This window comes from Antennarius striatus, chromosome 3 (assembly GCF_040054535.1).
Source record: "Antennarius striatus isolate MH-2024 chromosome 3, ASM4005453v1, whole genome shotgun sequence".
Taxonomy (NCBI): Eukaryota; Metazoa; Chordata; class Actinopteri; order Lophiiformes; family Antennariidae; genus Antennarius; species Antennarius striatus.
The window spans coordinates 16835071-16855094 of NC_090778.1; the positions used below are offsets into that span (position 1 = coordinate 16835071).

At 42.0% G+C, this 20024-nt stretch overlaps 1 protein-coding gene and 1 long non-coding RNA gene across 5 annotated transcripts in view; one reads left to right on the forward strand and one right to left on the reverse strand.

The window, feature by feature from the left end:
- The window catches only part of sema6a (sema domain, transmembrane domain (TM), and cytoplasmic domain, (semaphorin) 6A), a 100123-nt gene that overhangs the window by 21437 nt on the left and 58662 nt on the right, over window positions 1–20024 (reverse strand). For all 4 annotated transcript variants that reach the window (XM_068310144.1, XM_068310143.1, XM_068310141.1 and 1 more), the window contains 10 exons: window positions 19650–19751; window positions 13288–13378; window positions 12040–12159; window positions 11436–11524; window positions 9296–9513; window positions 6084–6215; window positions 4244–4399; window positions 2016–2189; window positions 198–338; window positions 32–109 (listed from right to left, as the gene is read on the reverse strand). In XM_068310144.1, coding sequence (XP_068166245.1) covers window positions 32–109; window positions 198–338; window positions 2016–2189; window positions 4244–4399; window positions 6084–6215; window positions 9296–9513; window positions 11436–11524; window positions 12040–12159; window positions 13288–13378; window positions 19650–19751 — 1301 coding nt within the window. The remainder of the gene's footprint in view (window positions 1–31; window positions 110–197; window positions 339–2015; window positions 2190–4243; window positions 4400–6083; window positions 6216–9295; window positions 9514–11435; window positions 11525–12039; window positions 12160–13287; window positions 13379–19649; window positions 19752–20024) is intronic.
- Window positions 14981–19791, forward strand: LOC137592186 (uncharacterized). The gene is made up of 4 exons (XR_011035000.1): window positions 14981–15819; window positions 17872–18194; window positions 18529–18691; window positions 19657–19791. It is a non-coding gene; the product is annotated as an uncharacterized lncRNA (long non-coding RNA).

Consider the following 20024-nt stretch of genomic DNA (forward strand, 5'->3'; position numbering starts at 1 on the left):
CAGTGTGATTATGCATTAACATGCTACTTACTTGGTGTTTCCCACCACTTGTCTGCAGGCTCCTTCTGACACCCAACCACAGTACGGGTCTCTGGAGGCTATACAAGACCTGGATGTAACACATACACACATCATTACTCACCATATTGTGAACCAGAGTAAGATTTATCCATTTTATGTACAAGCAGCACACTTACTTCTTGCATCTCCCATGTTTTTCACAGCGAGAGAGCGGTACTTTAACCACACAGGAGCTGAAAGCCACCCACAAAGCGTGGCTCTTGCTATCTATCTGAATGCCGATGATGCGCTTGTCTTCCATACCATCAATATTACACCTGTATGAGAGAAAAGAATGAAACATTTATTATCCTGCCGTACGAAAAAGTAGTCTCACAATGAGATTTGGCAGTCTGGGTAAAGCGATAAAAATAGGAGGAAGGGACAAATGGTGTGGTCAGAGGGAACAGAGGTAATGATGGACACGAGAACATGGGTTCAGGATAAAAAGAGATAATGAAAGGAGTGATAGAGATGCAGATAACAAATAAACAAACAGATGGACTCAGTGAGCAGTCAGCAATAGCTCAGCACTTAACTGTAAAACCCACAAACATTAACCCCCCCACCAATTCCACCCACTCTGCCATTCTTTCATTCCTCCATCCCTGTTGGTCTTCTTTTGTCTACTCAACCCCACAGGAACAAAGTCTAATCCCTCTGGGTGTGTCAAGCTTCCTGTCCCTTCTCCACATCCATTCCTCTCTCCATCTCGCCATCCAGCTCCTGGGATTTAATCTCCACTCCATGGTGCTCTGGTCCCTGCATTAATGCTCTCAATTAGGGCTTAGACTCCATCTACAATGGGTAATGCACGACAGCCCGGCGTGCACTGATCCAGCCAGGCAGGCCCGGGAAGCAGGCGAGCAATCGCTTATTGAACACGACTGGAGCCAGATGCTTTGGTCACAGAGAAGGAGAAGAAGAAAGAGAGGAGAAAGATACAGAGAGGAGTCAAGAAGGAGACACAGCGAGGGCAGAGAAGGGTCCACCCTTCACCCCCTCCAAGCAGCTGCTCTCATGGCCGCAGCATGTTAGATGACAAACAGCAGTGCCCTTGAAAGCCTTCATGTCAAGTCTGAACCCTCCTACCTCTCTTCCTTTCCAAATGTCTCACACAATCATATATCCTCCACCCTTCTCCTTCTGATCTCTCCTCTCTGGTCCTCTGTTCTTTCTTTCTCCTCTGCGCTGCCATTACACCCCCCCTCACCCCCCCCCCATTAAATATTTGCTTTGGCAGAGTCATACTTTGGGTGATTTTTTTCCCCTCTGTCCTTAAATTTCAACTGCACAATTAGACTCTGCTCATCGCACCATGCCTTACTCAAACACGGTTGTGAACACACACACACACACACACACACACACACACACACACACACACACACACACACACACACACACACACACACACACACACAGACACACACACACACACACACACACACACACACAAACAGCTATGTAATGCATTAACAAGGTTTTTCAGCCTGGTTCTGAAGACAAACACAGACCTTGGTGTGTGAGTGTCTGTTTCTTTTGTCAAGCCAAGAAGAGCTGGGCTCTTCTGTGGTTCAGAACCACAGCGCTGCGTTTTCCAGGACCTTGGCGTCCATGCCTTTAATTTTGTAGGTGCGGTTGGGCAGAGTGTAACCTGATAAAACATTTTCAAATGATAGAGTAGCCATCTGTCTGGCTGGCCTCACTATATTGCTTGGGTCAGGGGGGAAATTGACTGGTACCGATGGAGCTGGTGGGTTAGTGGTTTGGCTGAGTCAGGAGAACGTTGGAAACATGCAAATCACATGCACACATGGACATACTCTCCATCCTTTATAAAATATACATGCACAATAAGTGACTTTCTTTTGTGTGTAGCAACCGTATCCATGTGTTGTTCTATTTCTATCAATTCCCCTCACAAACACAGACTCACACCCAGAGCGACATACTTTTCAGGGTTGTAGACGTTGAGCTCTTCCAGAAACAGGCTATCATTGAGGAAACCGTTGTTCATCTTGGCCAGGAACTTGAGGACGATGCCTTTCTCAGATCCAAGGAAAACCACCGTTTGGTTCTTATGTGGACCAGCCTCATTGTCCACCACAATTCGTGTCAGACGATACCTGGAATGGGAAAGCCAAGTAAAATAAATGGAACAATCAATCACTCAATTAATTAGCCAGATTGACCACCAACAGAGGAGCATGTGTGCCCATTAGACACAAGCAACAGATGGTGATAAAGAACAGCAGCAGGGATGCAATGTAAATGTTTTGAAATCAGATTAGATACCGGCCAGTTGTTGGAAATGGAAAAAAGACTATTCATGAAATACTTGTTTAAGGCTCTCTGCTGTTATCATCTGATACTTGCATCCATTCTTCACAAAAAAGCTGGTCCAAGAAGTGCCTAAAGTCAGAGTGTGTTATGTAAATGTCTTTTTTTCATTGAAAGAGACGGGATATACAGTTTTGAGGCGAGAGTTTGTCGGAAAATCTAATAAATACACATTTATCCTCATTAATGGTTCACTTAGTGCTCGCTGTGTAAAAAATGATGTCTAGATTTACTTTGGGTGTAAAGCACAATGCCACATTTGAAGGTCTAATACGGCGTTGATCTATTTAAGCACATCAGGAGCTCCAAGGACTGAGTCAAGGGGACCTGAAGTGAGATAAAAATCAAATCTTGAGAAGGGGGGATTCTACTAAGTGTATTCCCCCCTCCATTTGATTAATTGTGCCAGCTGAGGTCCCACACACACACACACACACACACACACAAACACACACACACACACACACACACACACACACACACACACACACGCCCACGCCCACAAACACACACACACATACACACACATACAGGTGTCCTCTCTGGGGTGGATCCAAGTATCAAAACTGTCAGTCAGTCAGTCATTTTCTAACCCGCTTAATCCGCTAACACAGGTCGCGGGGGGGCCGGTGCCTATCCCGGCAGTCTCAGGGCGTGGGGCGGGGGACACTCCGGGCACGACGCCAGTGCACCGAGGAGCCACATAGAGACAAACAATCAGTCACACGCACACTTACTCCTACGGTCAATTTGGGACTGGCCAATCAACCTGAAGCGCATGCTTTTGGAGGTGGGAGGAAGCCGGAGAACCCGGAGAGAACCCACGCAGACACGGGGAGAACACGCGAACCGTGCCGCCCGCATCAAAACTGTTCCTTTTTTCGCATAGACTGACTGATAGCATTATATGCTTCTTTTTCCCCCCACATATGTCTCCATGATGCTTTTTGAACTTATATAATGCTTTTAAAGACTGCCTCTGCTCACCGCAGTGTCATTTCAAATGAAATACCACAGTTTGATTGTTGATTATATAAAGCCTCACGGTGTTGTTCTCAGTACAGTGTGGCTGTAAGACAGCGCACTAATGAAAAGAGAAAGGGATAAAGCTGAGCCAGTGCAGTGTGCAGGTCGGCAATGTAGCAGCAAGATGTAACATGATGCAAATAATCTGTAAAACCAAGAAAGGATTCGTTCTTCAGACCATCATGTGAGTGATGCTACCCCCAAGATCCAAACCTTAAAACCCAGCAGCTTGCATATAAGCACCAGATTCAGCACTATTTTTTTACATTCTACCTAATGCTCTGTCAGTTGCTTTTGTATTCCCAGCAGGCGTAAACATTTGTGTGCCATAGCTAAAAAGCAGAATTATCATCATGATCTGCAGCATCGGCCATGGTGGCTGATGGGAATTATTGAGTAATCAGCTACATTCAAGATTACAGTTGTCCACAAAGCAAAAATATATTTTTTTTCCATTTTCTTTTCTGTTGAAATATCCTCATGGGTCTTAAGTAAGCACTTTGCTACAGAGGCTGAATCATCTTCTTAATGAGGGCTTCCATGTGTAAATGTGTTTGTGAGAGAGCTTCCTAACCTGTAAAGGGAGATTTCAAACTGTTTACTCTGCGTGGTCACTCTGGGAGAGAGGGAGTATAATGTGGATCAGTGCTTCCTTTAGTCGAGTGAAATTAGGTCAGCGGGTGGTGTGTGGTGGAGTACTACTGTGTTTTAATGAACCTCCCTCTCCTAGAAGCACTTCACGTCGTTATTGTCCTGAGCTGAAGAGGCTCACAGGCCTCTCACCGTGTCAGCCTTTGGAGTGGGTAACACTTACCGAACCATGGTCTTGAGGAACCAGGGCCTGTTAGCGATGGAGGGCACGGCCTCGTCCATCAAAGGGTGCATTTTGATAAAGTTGAGTGTGTCATCTGGGAACTCGTTGGACACCTTGTACCGCTCCATGGACGGTGAGCCAGCACAGCTGCCAGGCCTTCAGTCGGTGAGGGGAAGAGGAGGGGTGATGGTAGAGAAGAAATGTTTAGCAGAGGGTGTGGAAAACCCAGAAGCAGAACCTCTGCATTAACTTTTTTCAGGCCAGAGTGCCAATAGAAACTTCTGCTTCCCTAAAATCAATAACAGTGCAACCTTAAATTATGAAATTCTCATTCCAAGAGGCCTCGGTCAGAAAGCAAGACACGAGATGCCATCTTACTTCTGAAGAGCAATTAAGGCTCTACATATTTAATGTGTATCTATGTGATCTGTTTGCAGGGAGTTCTTGTAAAAAAAGAAGCTGCTTTTGATAGCATGACTGTTTTATAGGAACCTCACCTCTGAAAGCTTGTAAAACTCTTTTACTGCATGGCCTTAGATATCCTGCCACACCACATAATCCACACCAGGTCCTTGAGATATGAGCCAGCTGCCCATCAAATGTTAAAATGTAAAAAAAACTCAACCCTAAATGTGTGCATACTCACAAAAAATGTACACTCATCTTCCAATGAAAACCTTTCTCTATATAACAAACATGAAATACTTTTTGATTCCCCCACCACAGGATTAATTAATTTAAGACAAAAAGAAGTCCATGTTGTAACCACAAAAATGGAAAGAAAAATAAATGATTGAAGTCCTCAAATTTCAAAAAGCACGACCAACTACTACTCGGTTATTGTGAATAGAATTTTTTTGTGAATTCGTGCTGTCGGCGACAGGAGCAAATCTTTGAATACTTTGCTTGTCGTTGCTCCGCACACAGCATCTCAGTAGACATATGGTGGGCAGAACGGAAGCAGACATCTCTTATAACAAAAACCTGTAAATGATTCAGTACGAGAGGCTAACACATGGAGGAACAGTCTGCTACAGGGCCAGACCTAAGTGGCATTGTTACAACTCTCCGTCTGCCGGCCCACAGATAAAACAGTCTGAACGCACCAGAGGATGACCTTATTGAATATAAACAAGCAATTACGTGCTAATGAAATATACATATAAGTATTTATTTAAGACTAATTATCTATACTAACTAATTGAATTATCTATGTGCACAGTGAATGGAGAGAAATGCATCGATAATCTAAGAGCTCTCTGCGGGTGAGGAACTGCCTCCTCAGCCATATGGGAACACAAACGCTCACAGGGTACCGACAATTATCGTGGCCCAGATCTTCGGAGTAAATCTGTGGTGTTGTTGTTGTGCTTTTTTTTTTTTTTTCTTTTTCTGGAGGAAAAAGAGTGCGGCTCTGAGCCCACTAATTAGCCGGCACTAGATAGGAGATTGATCAGGCTGGTGCATTTGTGGAATTAACCTGCCATCTGTAAAATGATCTCATGCTTCATTTGTTGATACCGAGCCCATCTTTGATGTGGCTGCATGTAGGGAGAGAGGTGAGGTAATTGGTGAGGGACAGAACTGTGAGAAGAGGTGACTATGTCTCTGCATATGTTATGTGAGTGTAATGCAATGTGACATCAAGGAGGTGATGATTTATTTTTAAAACCAGGAAGGGATGTACTGAAAAGTGACGTAATTGCAGCTCACCATCTTAATTAGAGGGCTGTGGAAGAGAGAGGAACTTTGTGTGTGTGTGTGTGTGTGTGTGTGTGTGTGTGTGTGTGTGTGTGTATGCGTGTGTGCATGCGCTGTGGTTAATTAACTCCTTTTGTACCTTGGCTTGGGAACCCTCTCCTCAGGAAAAGGTGTCCAGGTGGAGTCTGGGGATTTCTGCTCTTTGAAGCGTCCCGTGAATGTGTTGGCCACCTCTGCCATGTCATAGGCACACACCGCAGACCCTGGGATGCTGCCATGACACACACACACACACACACACACACACACACACACACACACACACACACACACACACACACACACACACACACACACACACACACACACACACACACACACACACACACACACACACACACACACACACACACACACACACACACACACACGAGAAATCATCAGAACTGAATGTATGAAAGAAACACCTTGCCATGTCTGGACTATTACCAGGAGACAGAAAAAACAGATTTACAATCCCTTCAGTGAAATGTTAATCCCTTGAGGTGCATTAATTTTTGCTGTTGCATCTGTCTACACCAGGTGATACAGTCAATGGACTCATTTGTCAAGGTTTTGCCAGATTTGGAAAACAATGAGTCCTCAACTGCACCTCCGTATCATTTTAAATCCTTGCAAAACTTTTCTTCTTTCAGAATAGATTCAACGCTCTGAGTCAGGTATCAGTTTCTTTTTTTTATTTCTGGACCACTTAAAGTGTCAGTTCTATTATATCAGTGTATATACTGTAGTTTTATTGTACATAGTGGTCTTTGAATTATGGGGTCTGTGCCTGCCAAACCCCATGAGGACACACATTCTCTAATCTGTCTCTCCATGACTGGGTTTCTCCAAAGGCCTTGAGGCATCAAAGTTCATCACAAGTCAACTGTTGGGCAAGAAATATGGACAACAGATTATCTTTTTACTGCCATTCATTTCGGGGGAAAAACACCCATTTATGATAGCAGAAGACCAACTCCCTATTCTCCATCTGTGGGTAATGAATGCATAGCTGATTGCTGAGTCACTTCTCTATTTTTCAAGCATTTGCCCTTAGAATTAGAATTGAAACTAGGGATTGTTTATTCTTTATCGGACACTCTTTTAAAATGAAATTTCTCTGTCTGGATTTTCGAGCAGTTGCATCATGGGTTAAACTCATTTAGACAGTGGGGAGACAGCAAACACAAGAGTGGTATTATAGAGAGCAAGGTCAGAGAGCTGTTAAATCTTTGCTTAAATACTAGATTACAATAAATATCCTCTGTATTGGATATGTACAGTGTAAGTCTCAGGTTGATATCAAGGCAGATAGCTGGTGAGACAGCCAGTTAACAATTGAGTGGGCCAGGCTACGACCCAGCCAGACATTCAAACAGAGATTTAAATGACACAGTGTGATGGGTGCTACATACAGTCTGAACATGTTCCTTCTAATAAAACCCTCTGAATATGAAATGGAAAATTAATTCCGGGATCAAAACTGGCGCTTCTTTCAGAGGCACTGCCTCATTGGGTTTTAATGTCCATTAACCATGCTCAATTGCATTGTCACAAGCAATTGTCTTATCTGCGAAAAAGCAGCCATAAAATGGAAAATTACAATATGTGTGAGCTATCAGCCAAGCTGTATGACTTTGTCATAATTTTCAATTTAGATAACAAGTCTCCCAGCCTATGAATATGAAAGTAGCTCTGAATATGACTCGAGAAAAGAGGAAAATAAGATTTAACACCTGCATGTCAAAAGGGCAGAAAAACTGTTTTGACAGAGGATGTAAATGTTAATGCAGTACTCTCAATAATTACATGTTGCCAACAGGCACATCAGGAGGGCACGCTACTGATGTTAATAAAGGTCAAGCTGTCATAATGTTGACGCATTTAAGGCCATTTTGAAAAGTTTCAAACTGAGAGAAAAGATTCAGTTAATACAGTGGTACCTCTATTTACAAAATTATTGGTTCCGGAAGAAATTACGTACGTAGAAAATTACGTAAGTAGAGATGCGTTTTCCATGCAAATGCCCTAATCCGTTCCAAGCCCACAAAAATTCCAACATAAATGTTTTATAAAGCATAAAAAAGCATAAAAACATGTAACAAATACATGTTACAATTAGATTATTACACAATAAATGAGAGTTGTACATAACGTAAAAAACAAAGAATAGAGTAAAGAATAATAATGACGGTCATTTACCTTTTAACTGCTGTCCTCATTGTTTTTTGCCCTCTTTGGTTCATGCGCTCCTATCTCACAATGCCGAACAACAGAGTGAATTCCAGTCCTCCTTTTGAACTTCTCCAACCACCCACGCGATGCCTTAAACTCCTTAAACTTCCTTTTGTTTTAATAACGTGTCAATTGTAAATTTTTGGCCATATTCTTTGACGAGATCAACCAAACGCATCCCTTTTTCATGCTTTTCTATTATCTCTTGCTTTGTTTGTATGGACAAAAAAACTCTTTTCTCCATCACTATCTTGGGATCCATAGCGAATACGTACTGAAAAAGTTATTATATTTGTGCAAAACTATCAGACTACCTCACGGGTTGAGTGCCGAATGCCGACACACTCCATAGGCACCGTTCTAGCGCCACACAGAGGTGGAGTGACATCCCTCTTAGCCAATGGGATGCCAGGAAGATACGTAATAGTTAATAGCCTATGGCAGAGCAGCTATGAGAATGTTGCGTTCAGGAACCTGTGGGAGATTTGAGTATCAGCCGATACTGTGTTTTTATTCGAGTATCATCTGATACTGTGTTTTTACATTACGTAAGTCGAAATTACTTTCGTAAGTAGAAGTAATATTGTCCTGCTGAGAAATTTCGTAAGTAGAAAATTTCGTAAGTAGAGACATTCGTAGGTAGAGGTATCACTGTAAATGGAAACAGTGGTTGGTACATAATTTGAGCCAAGGAAAAAGAATATGGTGGAATTAAACATCAAAAAACATTTCCATATATGGTTGATCGCAAATTCATCCATACATTTTCTTGAAGACGAGACGACAGTAATCGTCTCACCTTCAGTCATTTTCTGCATTCTGCGTCGCCACTGCATCGTAGGACCACAAAAAAGACAAACAACAACTCTTACCTATTTGTACTGAACAATTCACCTAAATTGTATGTTTTTGGAGGTGGGAACCCACGTTGACATAGAGAGAACATATAAACTCTGTACAGAAAGGAATTGAACTTGGAACCTTCTTGTGAGGCAACATTGCTACCCAATGCACCATCAGGCATTCATTGAGGTTTGACACATGAATTGACTTTTTCTTGCCCCATTTGGGTACCTGTTGTAAGGCGTGGAGAAGGTTGCCATCACTACGTCTCTCCCGTTGATGTGGATGACGTTAGTCACAGCCTGGAGAATGTTGAAGTAGAAATGAGAGTCACCAGGAATGGAGCAGTTCAGACGAGACTTGAGAAATGACGTCCACTGCTTCTCCAGGACTCGGGGTGAGCCGCCGCGGTCATTCTTACAAACCCTGGCCACCCGGGGAAACACCACCTGGCCGGAGCACATTAGGATTAAAGGTCATATTTGGATGGCCTGAGGTTTTACATCCACTGGCTGTTCATGACAACCAATCCATTTCCAGAACTTTTGTAATAACCAGGTAACACAAGTCAATGTAGAAGAAAATATAAATACATGCTTTGTAAACTCTTCTTCCATGTCAAACCTTGGAACCTGAATAACCCACAATGCAATTTTATTTGTATTTTATGGAAAAAATGGGTCAATTAGCTGTAAGCAGAGAACAGTAGTCAGCTACAGGTATAGGCTGAGCTCCACTCAGCTCAGTTATTAGAATGACTGTTGGGAAAAACCATTTAAAAGCTCATTTAAAACTTCATCACTTCACAGCAAATTAAACAAAAGTAGAGGTAACTGATTTATATGTGATGCCACAGCCAACTAGCGATAAACAATTTAGAATATACAGTTCAAATTAGAAGCGATGATGTAATTACAGCTCTGCAATGCGATCACACAGTCAGTATTGTAATTAGATATTGTCACGCTATACTTAACAACAATAAATCTTACCCTGACCTCCAACTTCAACCTCGAGTAAACAGTGTAATTTGAAGTGAACATTTGTTCACACCAGACCTACACAGTCAGACCCACATGTCTTCACACACAATAGAGCATTGTGGTGAAAAAGCATGTATTACAAAGAACAGGTGAGTCAGTCAAGATTAAAGTGGATTCATGTCAGCTTTACATACATCACTTCAGTCTTTTCGTATTTCTCCTTTTCTAAAGATAGCAAGCAATGGCTTATCTGTATGCTACACACACACACACACACACACACACACACACACACACACACACACACATACATGCACAAATACACAAACACACACACACACACACACACACACACACACACACACACACACACACACACACACACACATACACAAATACACACATTGTTAAGACTGAATGCTCAAGGCGTGTGAATTCACAATTTACAGTGAAACGTTTATCCTGTTGCATTTCAATCCAACATTCAAATTAAGCTAATACAAACCAGCAGCAGCAGATTTATCAGTTTGCAATATCAGTGAGACTGCTTGCATTGTCAAAGGAGGCCAGTCTGCTTTATAATAATGAAGCCATCTCATTCACTGAATATTAAAATGTTCTCTGTGCAATCCTTTCTGACTCAAAATGCATAATTACTCTGACATTGCTTTAAAACCTCTGAGCAGATCGAGGGGTCTGATCTGCATTCAAGCTCTGGTAACACATGCCCGTCACCTCTGGCACTGAAGCCTCTATGTATGTGCTTCATGTTACCTCCACTCTGCTTCCAACTCATCTACTGTCTTTCCTGCCCTCTCTTGTGGCTTTCTTTGCATTTAATGTAAAACCGCCAACATATTAGCAATTCATATCCATGACATGATTTTTTTCTAATTGGTATCAAATTAAAATTTATGATGGCAGGGTTTAAAAATAAATAGAGGAAACCTTTGAATAAAGTATATTACTGTCCCCTTAAAGTGTAAATCCAGAGAAAAGCCTCTTTCCTCAGCAACCTGTCCTCTTCCACTCTGGTTCATTTCTCAGGGTGGAAATCCTCTTGCAGAACACTGAGAAGAAAGGTCAACAGAGCACCGCGGGATGGATGTGGACGTGCAATTCAACTTCTATTTATACTTCATAATGGGATCTTTGACATCCAAAGAATTTTCTTCTTGAATCTATTTTTGATGCTGCATCCTGCCATGTGTTTTTGTCTGCCACTGAAACATGTTTGGTGATTTTTCAGCGACTGAAACCTCCTTCCAGTTATGTGATACACCCATATCCTGTTAGTTTCCCCAGGCGCTTCCTGAATCTCTTGGTAAATAGGAAGTCATGTCTGATTAGATTCCAAACAATAGCAGAAGAACAGGGCCTGTGCTTACCTTTCCCATTGTGTTGTACTCCATTGCAATTTCCCGAAAGAAGAAGTAAATGAAGTCACCGTAATCAACTGCCTGGACAAAGTACGGCTCTGCAGGGGGAAAGAAATACATACGAATAAAATAGGGGTTTGCTGTAACAAAACAGTTCTGACACCATATTTCAGCATAAGTAGCCAGAATATCTGTAATATTATGCATAAAAGCCCCAATTGTGAGCCCTGAGCGCCTCAATCTATCATTTGTCATATCAGTGAAACAAGGAGAGGACAATCTCTCTATTGAGTTTTGACAGGCTAGACTTGTGCTTGTTTCTCCCTGGGGCAGAGTAATTTCCTGGCTACATCAACTCCACTAGTGCAGAATGGCAAAATGTACTGCAGCATTAACATAAGTGCTCCTGTTTTGTCATACCTAGATTCATGTGGAGAGAGACAAAAGTTGTATAAAGGCACACATCTTACATTACACAAACACAATGTTATTAATGTATGTCGAAACCTAAATTCCTGTTGTTGCTTGTCAGCTTGGTTCCGATCCATCCACAGAGTATTTGTTTACGTATTCATGTGTGTGTGTGTGTGTATGTATGTGTGTGTCCAGTCACCCTTCAGCCACTTTGAGTCGTGTTTGACAGTGCGCAGAGTTGGGCTGTCTCCTAGGCTACGATAGATGACTGCGTCGATGGCCAGAAAGTCTGTCACGGTGGCCGAGTACAACTTGCCATCTGTAGCAGGAAGGCATGGATTGAAAAGAACACGGAGGAGAACGGGGACAAAGAGGGGAGAAAAGGTGCAGAAGGAAAGACAGAAAAAGGTGGAGAGGAAAGTTCAGTTTGAAGAAAAACACAAAAAGCCACCAGAGATCGCTGTGCTTGGTTACACAAACATTTTTTCAGATGGCTTCTGCCACGAAAATGAATGAATCACACAAACCCCAGAGATCCTCTGACGGACAACAAACGGGCCGCCCACGCACTTAAACATGCTGCACATTTGTAATTGCTCACTTTCACAAACACACTTCAAAAGAAAAAAACCAAACATCGCAGCCCTGCGTGCACACACAAACAGTATTAGAGCCTGACAAAACCAACATTTGCGTGCACGTATGTACACACACGTGCTTCATGAATGCAATCCGCTAACGGCATGACCTCAGCCTGACTTGGGTTTAACCACAGTGGAAACATAAACTATATAATTGAAAGGATAGCAGACAGAGGAACCCTCTTGATTACTCAGTGCTTCCAGCTCTTCCAAACAGCTCTGTTACACATTAACTGGTCAAGCAAGGCGTTTGCTCTCCTCCTCGGCTTTGAACAGGCAGGGACGGCTCATCAATACCGCCATAAATTAGTTTGCATCAACTATGAATGGGGACTGAATGTTTTTAGCAGCCTGTGTGTCCTCTGCATCAGAAAAATGTCACACTGCCAACGGAAAGCTGACTCATTCTGGTCTCAGCCATTTCTGACTTATTTTTATCTCAAGGATTTTGAAAGAAAACGATTGACAGAAAAAGAGGGCAACAAGGAGTGCAGTAAATGGAATACAAGGATCATTAGATTTTGCTACTACAAAGTGCTTTCCGAAGTCTCTAAGTTCATGTAATACAGTTAAGCTTTAACGTTCACATTTTGTCATTTGACCGTCAGAATAAACCACATGGATATTGAGAAAGATATAAGATGCAACTACTCGCTCAAATAGATTTAACTTTTCCATCTAATAACAATGAATGATATCGGGACAGAACTTATAGATCAAAAATCCCAAAAGTGATAATGCACATCATGCTAAACTGAAGAGAAACAAACTGTTCTTTCAACATAGAGCAATGAATTCAGTCTCACCAGCAAAGAGGGCAACATTGGCGTGCTTGGCGTCATATGGGCACCGTGCCATTCCACTGATCTCCTCTCCCAGAGCCTCCAGGGTGTCCATCTAGGGTCACAAAGAAGAGGAAAAGTCAACAGAGGGTCGAGACAATGTGGAGTTGTCAAAACAAATAAGGGATTTGAAATGACAGGAAATGTCGACACCCATTTTGGGGACAAGGCCTTGAAGGAAATGAGAAACGTCCTCATATGTCAAAACAGTGTTTATGTGAAGACAGTACTGTGAAAGTGAAGAAATAAGGTTTAGGTCATGGTAAAATGATTTCAAAGAGCTCTGGAAGCTGGCGCAGTAGGACACCCATCCAACTCTGACCTTAACTAATACCCCGTGGATCCACTCCGGTGTCCTACTGAGAACTCTCATAGGAGTTCTTCTGGGAGTATCTGGGAAACCATCATGGAGGAGATTGAAAATACCTGACATTATCCACAGCTATATTGTGCAAGGTTTCAAACGCTGTTATTTGTTTCCCCTGAAATCCTTCATTCTTTCAACCGTACTGGTTTTAAAGCGAACTTCTTGACTAAAAATTTGAGGAGCTCAACCCTGCCCATCTTTAAAATCTGTGCTGTACTGTGAAAAGGAAATAAATGAGAAAAGTAAAAATGGCTTAGATTTTTATGTTTTGCGAAACCACTCTTTCAAAAGCATGCACTCATGCCTTGGTTTGTTTGTGATGTGTTGTATTCTGTAACCTCAAATCCATCCTTTTATTTAGCTGATGTATTTCAGGACAGACTTTAGTTTTAATTAAAATCAAGACAAGCTAGAATTTGTCTTTTCTTAGCACTGGGAGGATAAATTATCCAAACTTCGGTCATTCAGTCACTCAGCAGTCTCATTTCCATGAGTTCATTCGAGGTTTAGTTCTTTGTTTAAGAAGCTTCTGGGCTTGTTTGGGGCTGAATGGGATGATCTCTGTCAGCTGGAATTCAGACAGGAGTTTCTTGATTTGCACCCAGTGTGGCTGCAGTGCAATTAGCAGGGCACAGCTGAGGATCACATTATGATGAAGGCCGCCATCATCCAACCCCACACTGGCTTGTCTTTTTCAGTGTGTCTGCAGACACTCGTTTACCCTGAATGAACGCCAAAGATGCACAGAATCACACACAAACAAGAGAGAAGAAGTGCTCTACTGTAGAGTCCAGGGGTCAGAGGGAGATTACTAACACATAGTTTCTCTTTGGAGTTAACAACACAAAGTAATTTTTCTTCTCTATTTATGTGTCTATCTCTCTCCTCCTCTCCTTCTTCACTACCTAACTTTCTTAGTCTCAACAGAGAAGAGCATAGCTCGCCAAGGCTGCAAACTGCTTACGCCACCCTTTCTGGTCTCTAAACAGGTCATTTTGTTTTCTATTCCTGTCTCGGCAGAAACGGTTATCATCTGCCCACTAAAAAGGTCACACCCACTCCGGCGCAATGCTGGAACAGCCTGCCAGAAAAATTGTTGAAGCTGATTTGGCAGAGAAAATTACAAGTGACCTTTTACAACAAACACAGAACCAACAGCAGCAGCAGCACATTTCTCGATTTCACATTCTCTTTTTTCTTTGGAAATTATAGGAGCGCAACACATGGAGGTGAGCTGCACGGAACATACATATTGTTATTAGACAGGGGAGAGCGTAATTATGGATTAGGCTAAGTTAATTATAAGGGAAATGAGTGGGTAAAGGTCAGGTTTACTGAATGAGAGTCCTGGATGTGAAACATGGAAACTCAGTCGAGCTTGAACCATCAACAACTTCTGTCATCCATTGAACGAAAGCACTCCTGCCCTCTCTGACACATCGCAAACACACACTCACATATCTTGTAGGCCACAGCAAGTTTACCTACCCCTCCACCCCCTCCAAGATTTCAGTGACCTCTGTCACTGTGTCTAGCTGGCTGTTGCTAATCTATCCACGCCATTCAAACAGAGGAAGTCACGCCCAGCCCGGCTGCAGAGTCAACTACTGCTCCAGCATCGTGTCAAGGTGGCAAATGGTTGAGAATCTCTAGCCGGACTCAGCCTTGACAATTATTAATTCTTTAAAAAGGGGATGCATAAAACTGTCATGCTGAACTGCATGCATTAATATCCTTTCTGTAAAAATATTTAATGTTTAAACAGCCGATGTATGTTTTGGCATTGAAGTGCATCAGTTCTTCAGTGCTGCCTTAACAATGCTTCTGTTTATGGTGTTCTATTGCAGAGCAGAGAACGTACAGAAACCTTGGCTCGGGGTGGAATGCATCTCCATTACTTAACTGCCTATTTCTGTTTTCCATAGGCTAAATGCTAATTAATTAGACAAACACAAAGTAGATAAAAATATGCCCATCAGGAGTGTTGTAATTGGTTCGGCGACAGCTTCAGCACCCTGAGTGAGGGGACGTGCTTTTTCACTGTCTTTGTTGTTTTTATGGCTCATCGTCTACATCTTTATCTATCATTGCTGAGGAATTTTTGGAATCTCACTGACGACAAACTTAAGGTAACTGAGCCCGATGCCCCACTTATTAGCTGCTTTCTGTCTTCTTCAGTTCTTTCTTCCTTTTTCTTTAAGTTACAGAATAAGAAAGTTAAATATAATTTTTCTGAAGTGTGTTCCTATTCACATCTGCTTTCCATAACAACATTGGTTCCAAAATACTGTAAGTGGTTTAACTGGTTCTGATTTCGCCCAAAGCGTTGGTGCCAGAAAAGGCAGAAGATGACAGATCAATAAGAAATAAAGGCATAGGGAAAATAGGGGGGTGGGGGGATTTTTTTACATTTCCCTCCATAATAAAATATTTTCACATTGGTTTATTTGGTGGTTTGCAGTTGAATGGACTCCCTGCACATCCATATTTCTATGAGCACAACCCCTTCATAAAGGTCATGAGCACAAGATCACACCTGGGCCAGAAACAGTTGCGTAAATCAAACAAGGACATATCACACAGGGAGATTAATAGTCATGGCCCATTTCACTGCAACCTGTTTCTGAACCCTGGGAGAACGAACCCATTCCCTGTTCACCTCTCACACTCGAGCAGGAAACTGGAGTGTTGGCAGCTGCTGAAAGACATGTTATTTTAACTAACAGAAGAAAAACTTCAACAACCTCTAACAGGATTGATCTTTGGACCAGGAATGTTACACAGACGCCGCATGGAGCCTTTAGTATTGTAGAATTATGTTGGACATCTGAATGTTATTGTCTCTCTATCTGTATAGAGATTGCAGGTTGAGAAAGACATGTGGACTTTTTTTCCTCCTGGTGATTACAGTAAGTCTCACTGTGTGCATTAATCATATTTGAAATCCGAAGACTTGACAAAGACGACATTTCCCAGTGCACCTCAGTCTTCTTGTATCAAGACGAGGACACATCACCTGGGAGCCAGTGCCTCAAAGCCTTCCCACTGATTCCCTCCACTTTGCTCAGCAACCAGTGATGAAACTGACTACAGTCAAACATTAGCCCAGCTGGACGGGGTGTTTATTATCACAACACAGCAAGAGAGTGACAGAGGGAGAAAGCAGCACAAGGAAAGACGGTGGTGTTGTTGGAGCAAGAAAGGGGGTGAGGAATCAAGGCCGATGGGAGAGGAGAGAGAAGGGAGGAGGGCAGGTGGTGAGGTGTGGAGAGAGAGGACGTGACTCCATCAAAACAACACTAAGACCTAATGAAGATAAAAATAATTGTTGGAACAGAATAAAGTCAGACAGAGGTAAAAAAAATAAATAAAGAGGTAATCAGACTGAAAAGGCGTTGGAACAGTCGAGGGTGGTACTGGTTTGGGTGGGAGCCCCATGAGTCTCCCTCCACCTCTACCCTGACTCCATCCCTCCTTCCCTCCTGCTTGCTCTTGCAGCATTGTTGATTAATGTGGGATGAGGCTGGCCCCAAAACAGAAGCTCTTTTCAGCACTGTCACACTGGGGGAGATGGAGAGGGAAACTGTGGCCAAGGTGGATTTAACCACACACATACACACACACACACACACACACACACACACACACACGAACACACTGACCATGCACGCATCAAAGGTCTGGTATCTGTCCAGAAATTCTGCCAGTCCGCCATGGTGTCTGTCTGTGTGTGTGTGTGTGTGTGTGTGTGTGTGTGTGTGTGTGTGTGTGTATTATTATTATTATTATTATTACTATTATTATTATTATTACATTATTATTTTCAGCAAACCAACACTTGAATGAAATAATAATATTTATCTTGTTATGACTGGTTTATGTCTTGCTTATCTGTTTGTTAACAAATATTGGCACATGTGTTTTGAGATTAGGTTAACAACGCTTATCAAGTAATTTATGCCTAGCGTCGTCTGACTTTATATTTGCACAGGCATGTGTGTAAGTAGAAATTTCACCAAGACCCACTTGGTCTCATGGCGCGTAACCTTAAGTCTGTCAGACTGGCAGCAATATCAGTTTTACAACACCTAAAACACAAACCTTGAAACCATAACCAGAGGCGCTATAAAAGCTAAACACGCCTGATAAATGTACTGACATAAATCCTGTTTTCCCCACAGGAGGAGTCAGTGAGTTGAAGAATGTCCACTCTGTGTGCTTAGCATGCTGAAAAACAAAGGCACCAGAGCAAAGATGTCATCTTTCTCAGTAAACAGATCTCGTGAACCAAAAAGAGACAGTTCTCCCCACAGGCAATCTAGATAACATCTAGATGGGCTGCGACACCTCCTCAAATAAATCGACATCAGCATCTTTCAGGATGGGTCTTCTGCTGAGACTTTCTATCTGCCTTCATGCTACCAACACATCTCTCTGATCGTTCCTGCATCACCTCTTCTTCACCTGTTGGTTGTTCTTCTGCCATCTTCTTCTCTTTGTCATTGTAAGATGTGAACCTTCTTTAAACTTGTCAATTTTGATAGTGTGTGTGTGTGTGTGTGTGTGTGTGTGTGTGTGTGTGTGTGTGTGTGTGTGTGTGTGGGTGGGTGTTGAAACGTTGAAATCTTGTGTGTGTGTTTCTCCTTTCTATCCATCTGCCAGTCTTCGTCTCTCTGTTCATGTTGATCTTGACATATTTTGGGGTCTGGGTTCATGGAAGTTCATCTTCAACATTTCGGGGTAGGGGTGTGTGTGTGGGGCGGGGTGTTCCCATAAGAATCTCAAAGCTATTCCAGACATGTTCAGATGAATGTGACCAGTGGAGGGTCTGTTTACAGGACAGAGGTGAATCAGATTTCTGGACTTCGTCTCCACCTCAGCGTGTGAGTGCGTGTACATGCAATACGGGAGGTATTTAGGTTTCTCTTCTTCTAAATCAAGCATGAAGTAAAGTGCACCTGGAGATAAAGCTATTGGAGGAGGGCCCGCTAAAATGCAAAGGTGATCCATCTATGTCTCTTGGTTCATAGCTCACTGCAAAACACTGACATGGTTGTGGTTGTTTGTGCAAAATGTGCGTGATGGAAGTAGAAGATAGGGGCCTATTTATACCTGATTTTAACATGCATCTTGAGTGACTCAGTCACAAATGGATCTGTAAATCAGACACGTATAAATACCTACCTATGTCCTCTGAGAATAAGAAGCAACAATGATGAAGAATGGGTTTTCACACTAAGCAAATCACAATGACTGGTTATATTTTGGACTAACTTACCTGTAAAGAAAAGGAGCAGCTAACCCATTTCTCCATTTTCATAATAAATGTCAAAAATATATTCCATTAAGAAAATTTCACAACTTTTACATTTGTTGAGCCTCAAGAAGTAAAGTAAAAATGTTGCAGAACTGCTAAAGCAATTTCTGAATGCACTGTGCTTTTGTGAAATTGTCATTGAATACAACACATTAACATTATGTCAGTTTGTCACAGTACTGCTGTACTTCTCTTCCAGCAGCTCCAGGTCTGCAGTTTGAACTCACTGTTTCAACCGATTTCATCATTTGAACTCAATTTATGAAAAAAAGACATCTTATTATTTGTAACAATCTCAGACATTACAAATACAGTAAACACAAATAAAACCTCTCTCAAAATAATTTAAAAAATATTTTCAATTGGGATACATATTTTGGAAACAATGTCCATGAAATTTAAAAATAATGTAAAACTGTAAAGAACAAAATTGTCTTTCCTTGTTTAGAGAGTCGGAAAGTGAGATCCTACTTTAAGGGTCACTCAAGATGCAGCTTCAGGTACAGCAAATATAAATCTGTCCACAAAGATGTGTTGATGTTCGGAGCCTCAGGAATCTTAGCAACTATACACATGCAATATATCTTTGCTATTAAGGTTAGAAAAATGCAAAAATCAGCTTTTATAAGTGTGGATTCTTACCTTGTAGGTTCGACAGGCGGGATTGAAAGCGTTTGTTCCACACACAAACAAAGTGTCTTCGTTTTGCTGCAGGAGGACTTTGATGAAATTATGACACTCATCCTTCAGGGAGAGGGGAAAGAAAGAAGACAGGATGTCCATGGTGGAATGAGTGAATTTTAATTATAGACAATTAGTCAGATGATAGCCACATGTGGTTCTTCACACAAAAGTCTTTTTTCAAGTACAGCATGTGGTGCCTTAATGACAAGAGGCATCATCAAGCACATATTAATAAAACATTAATGCACATGGTGCATTATGACATATTTACAGGCTAGTTTAATGCTCCTTTATGGTTTAATAATAAAGCTATTTCTCATTTTACACAGCTCT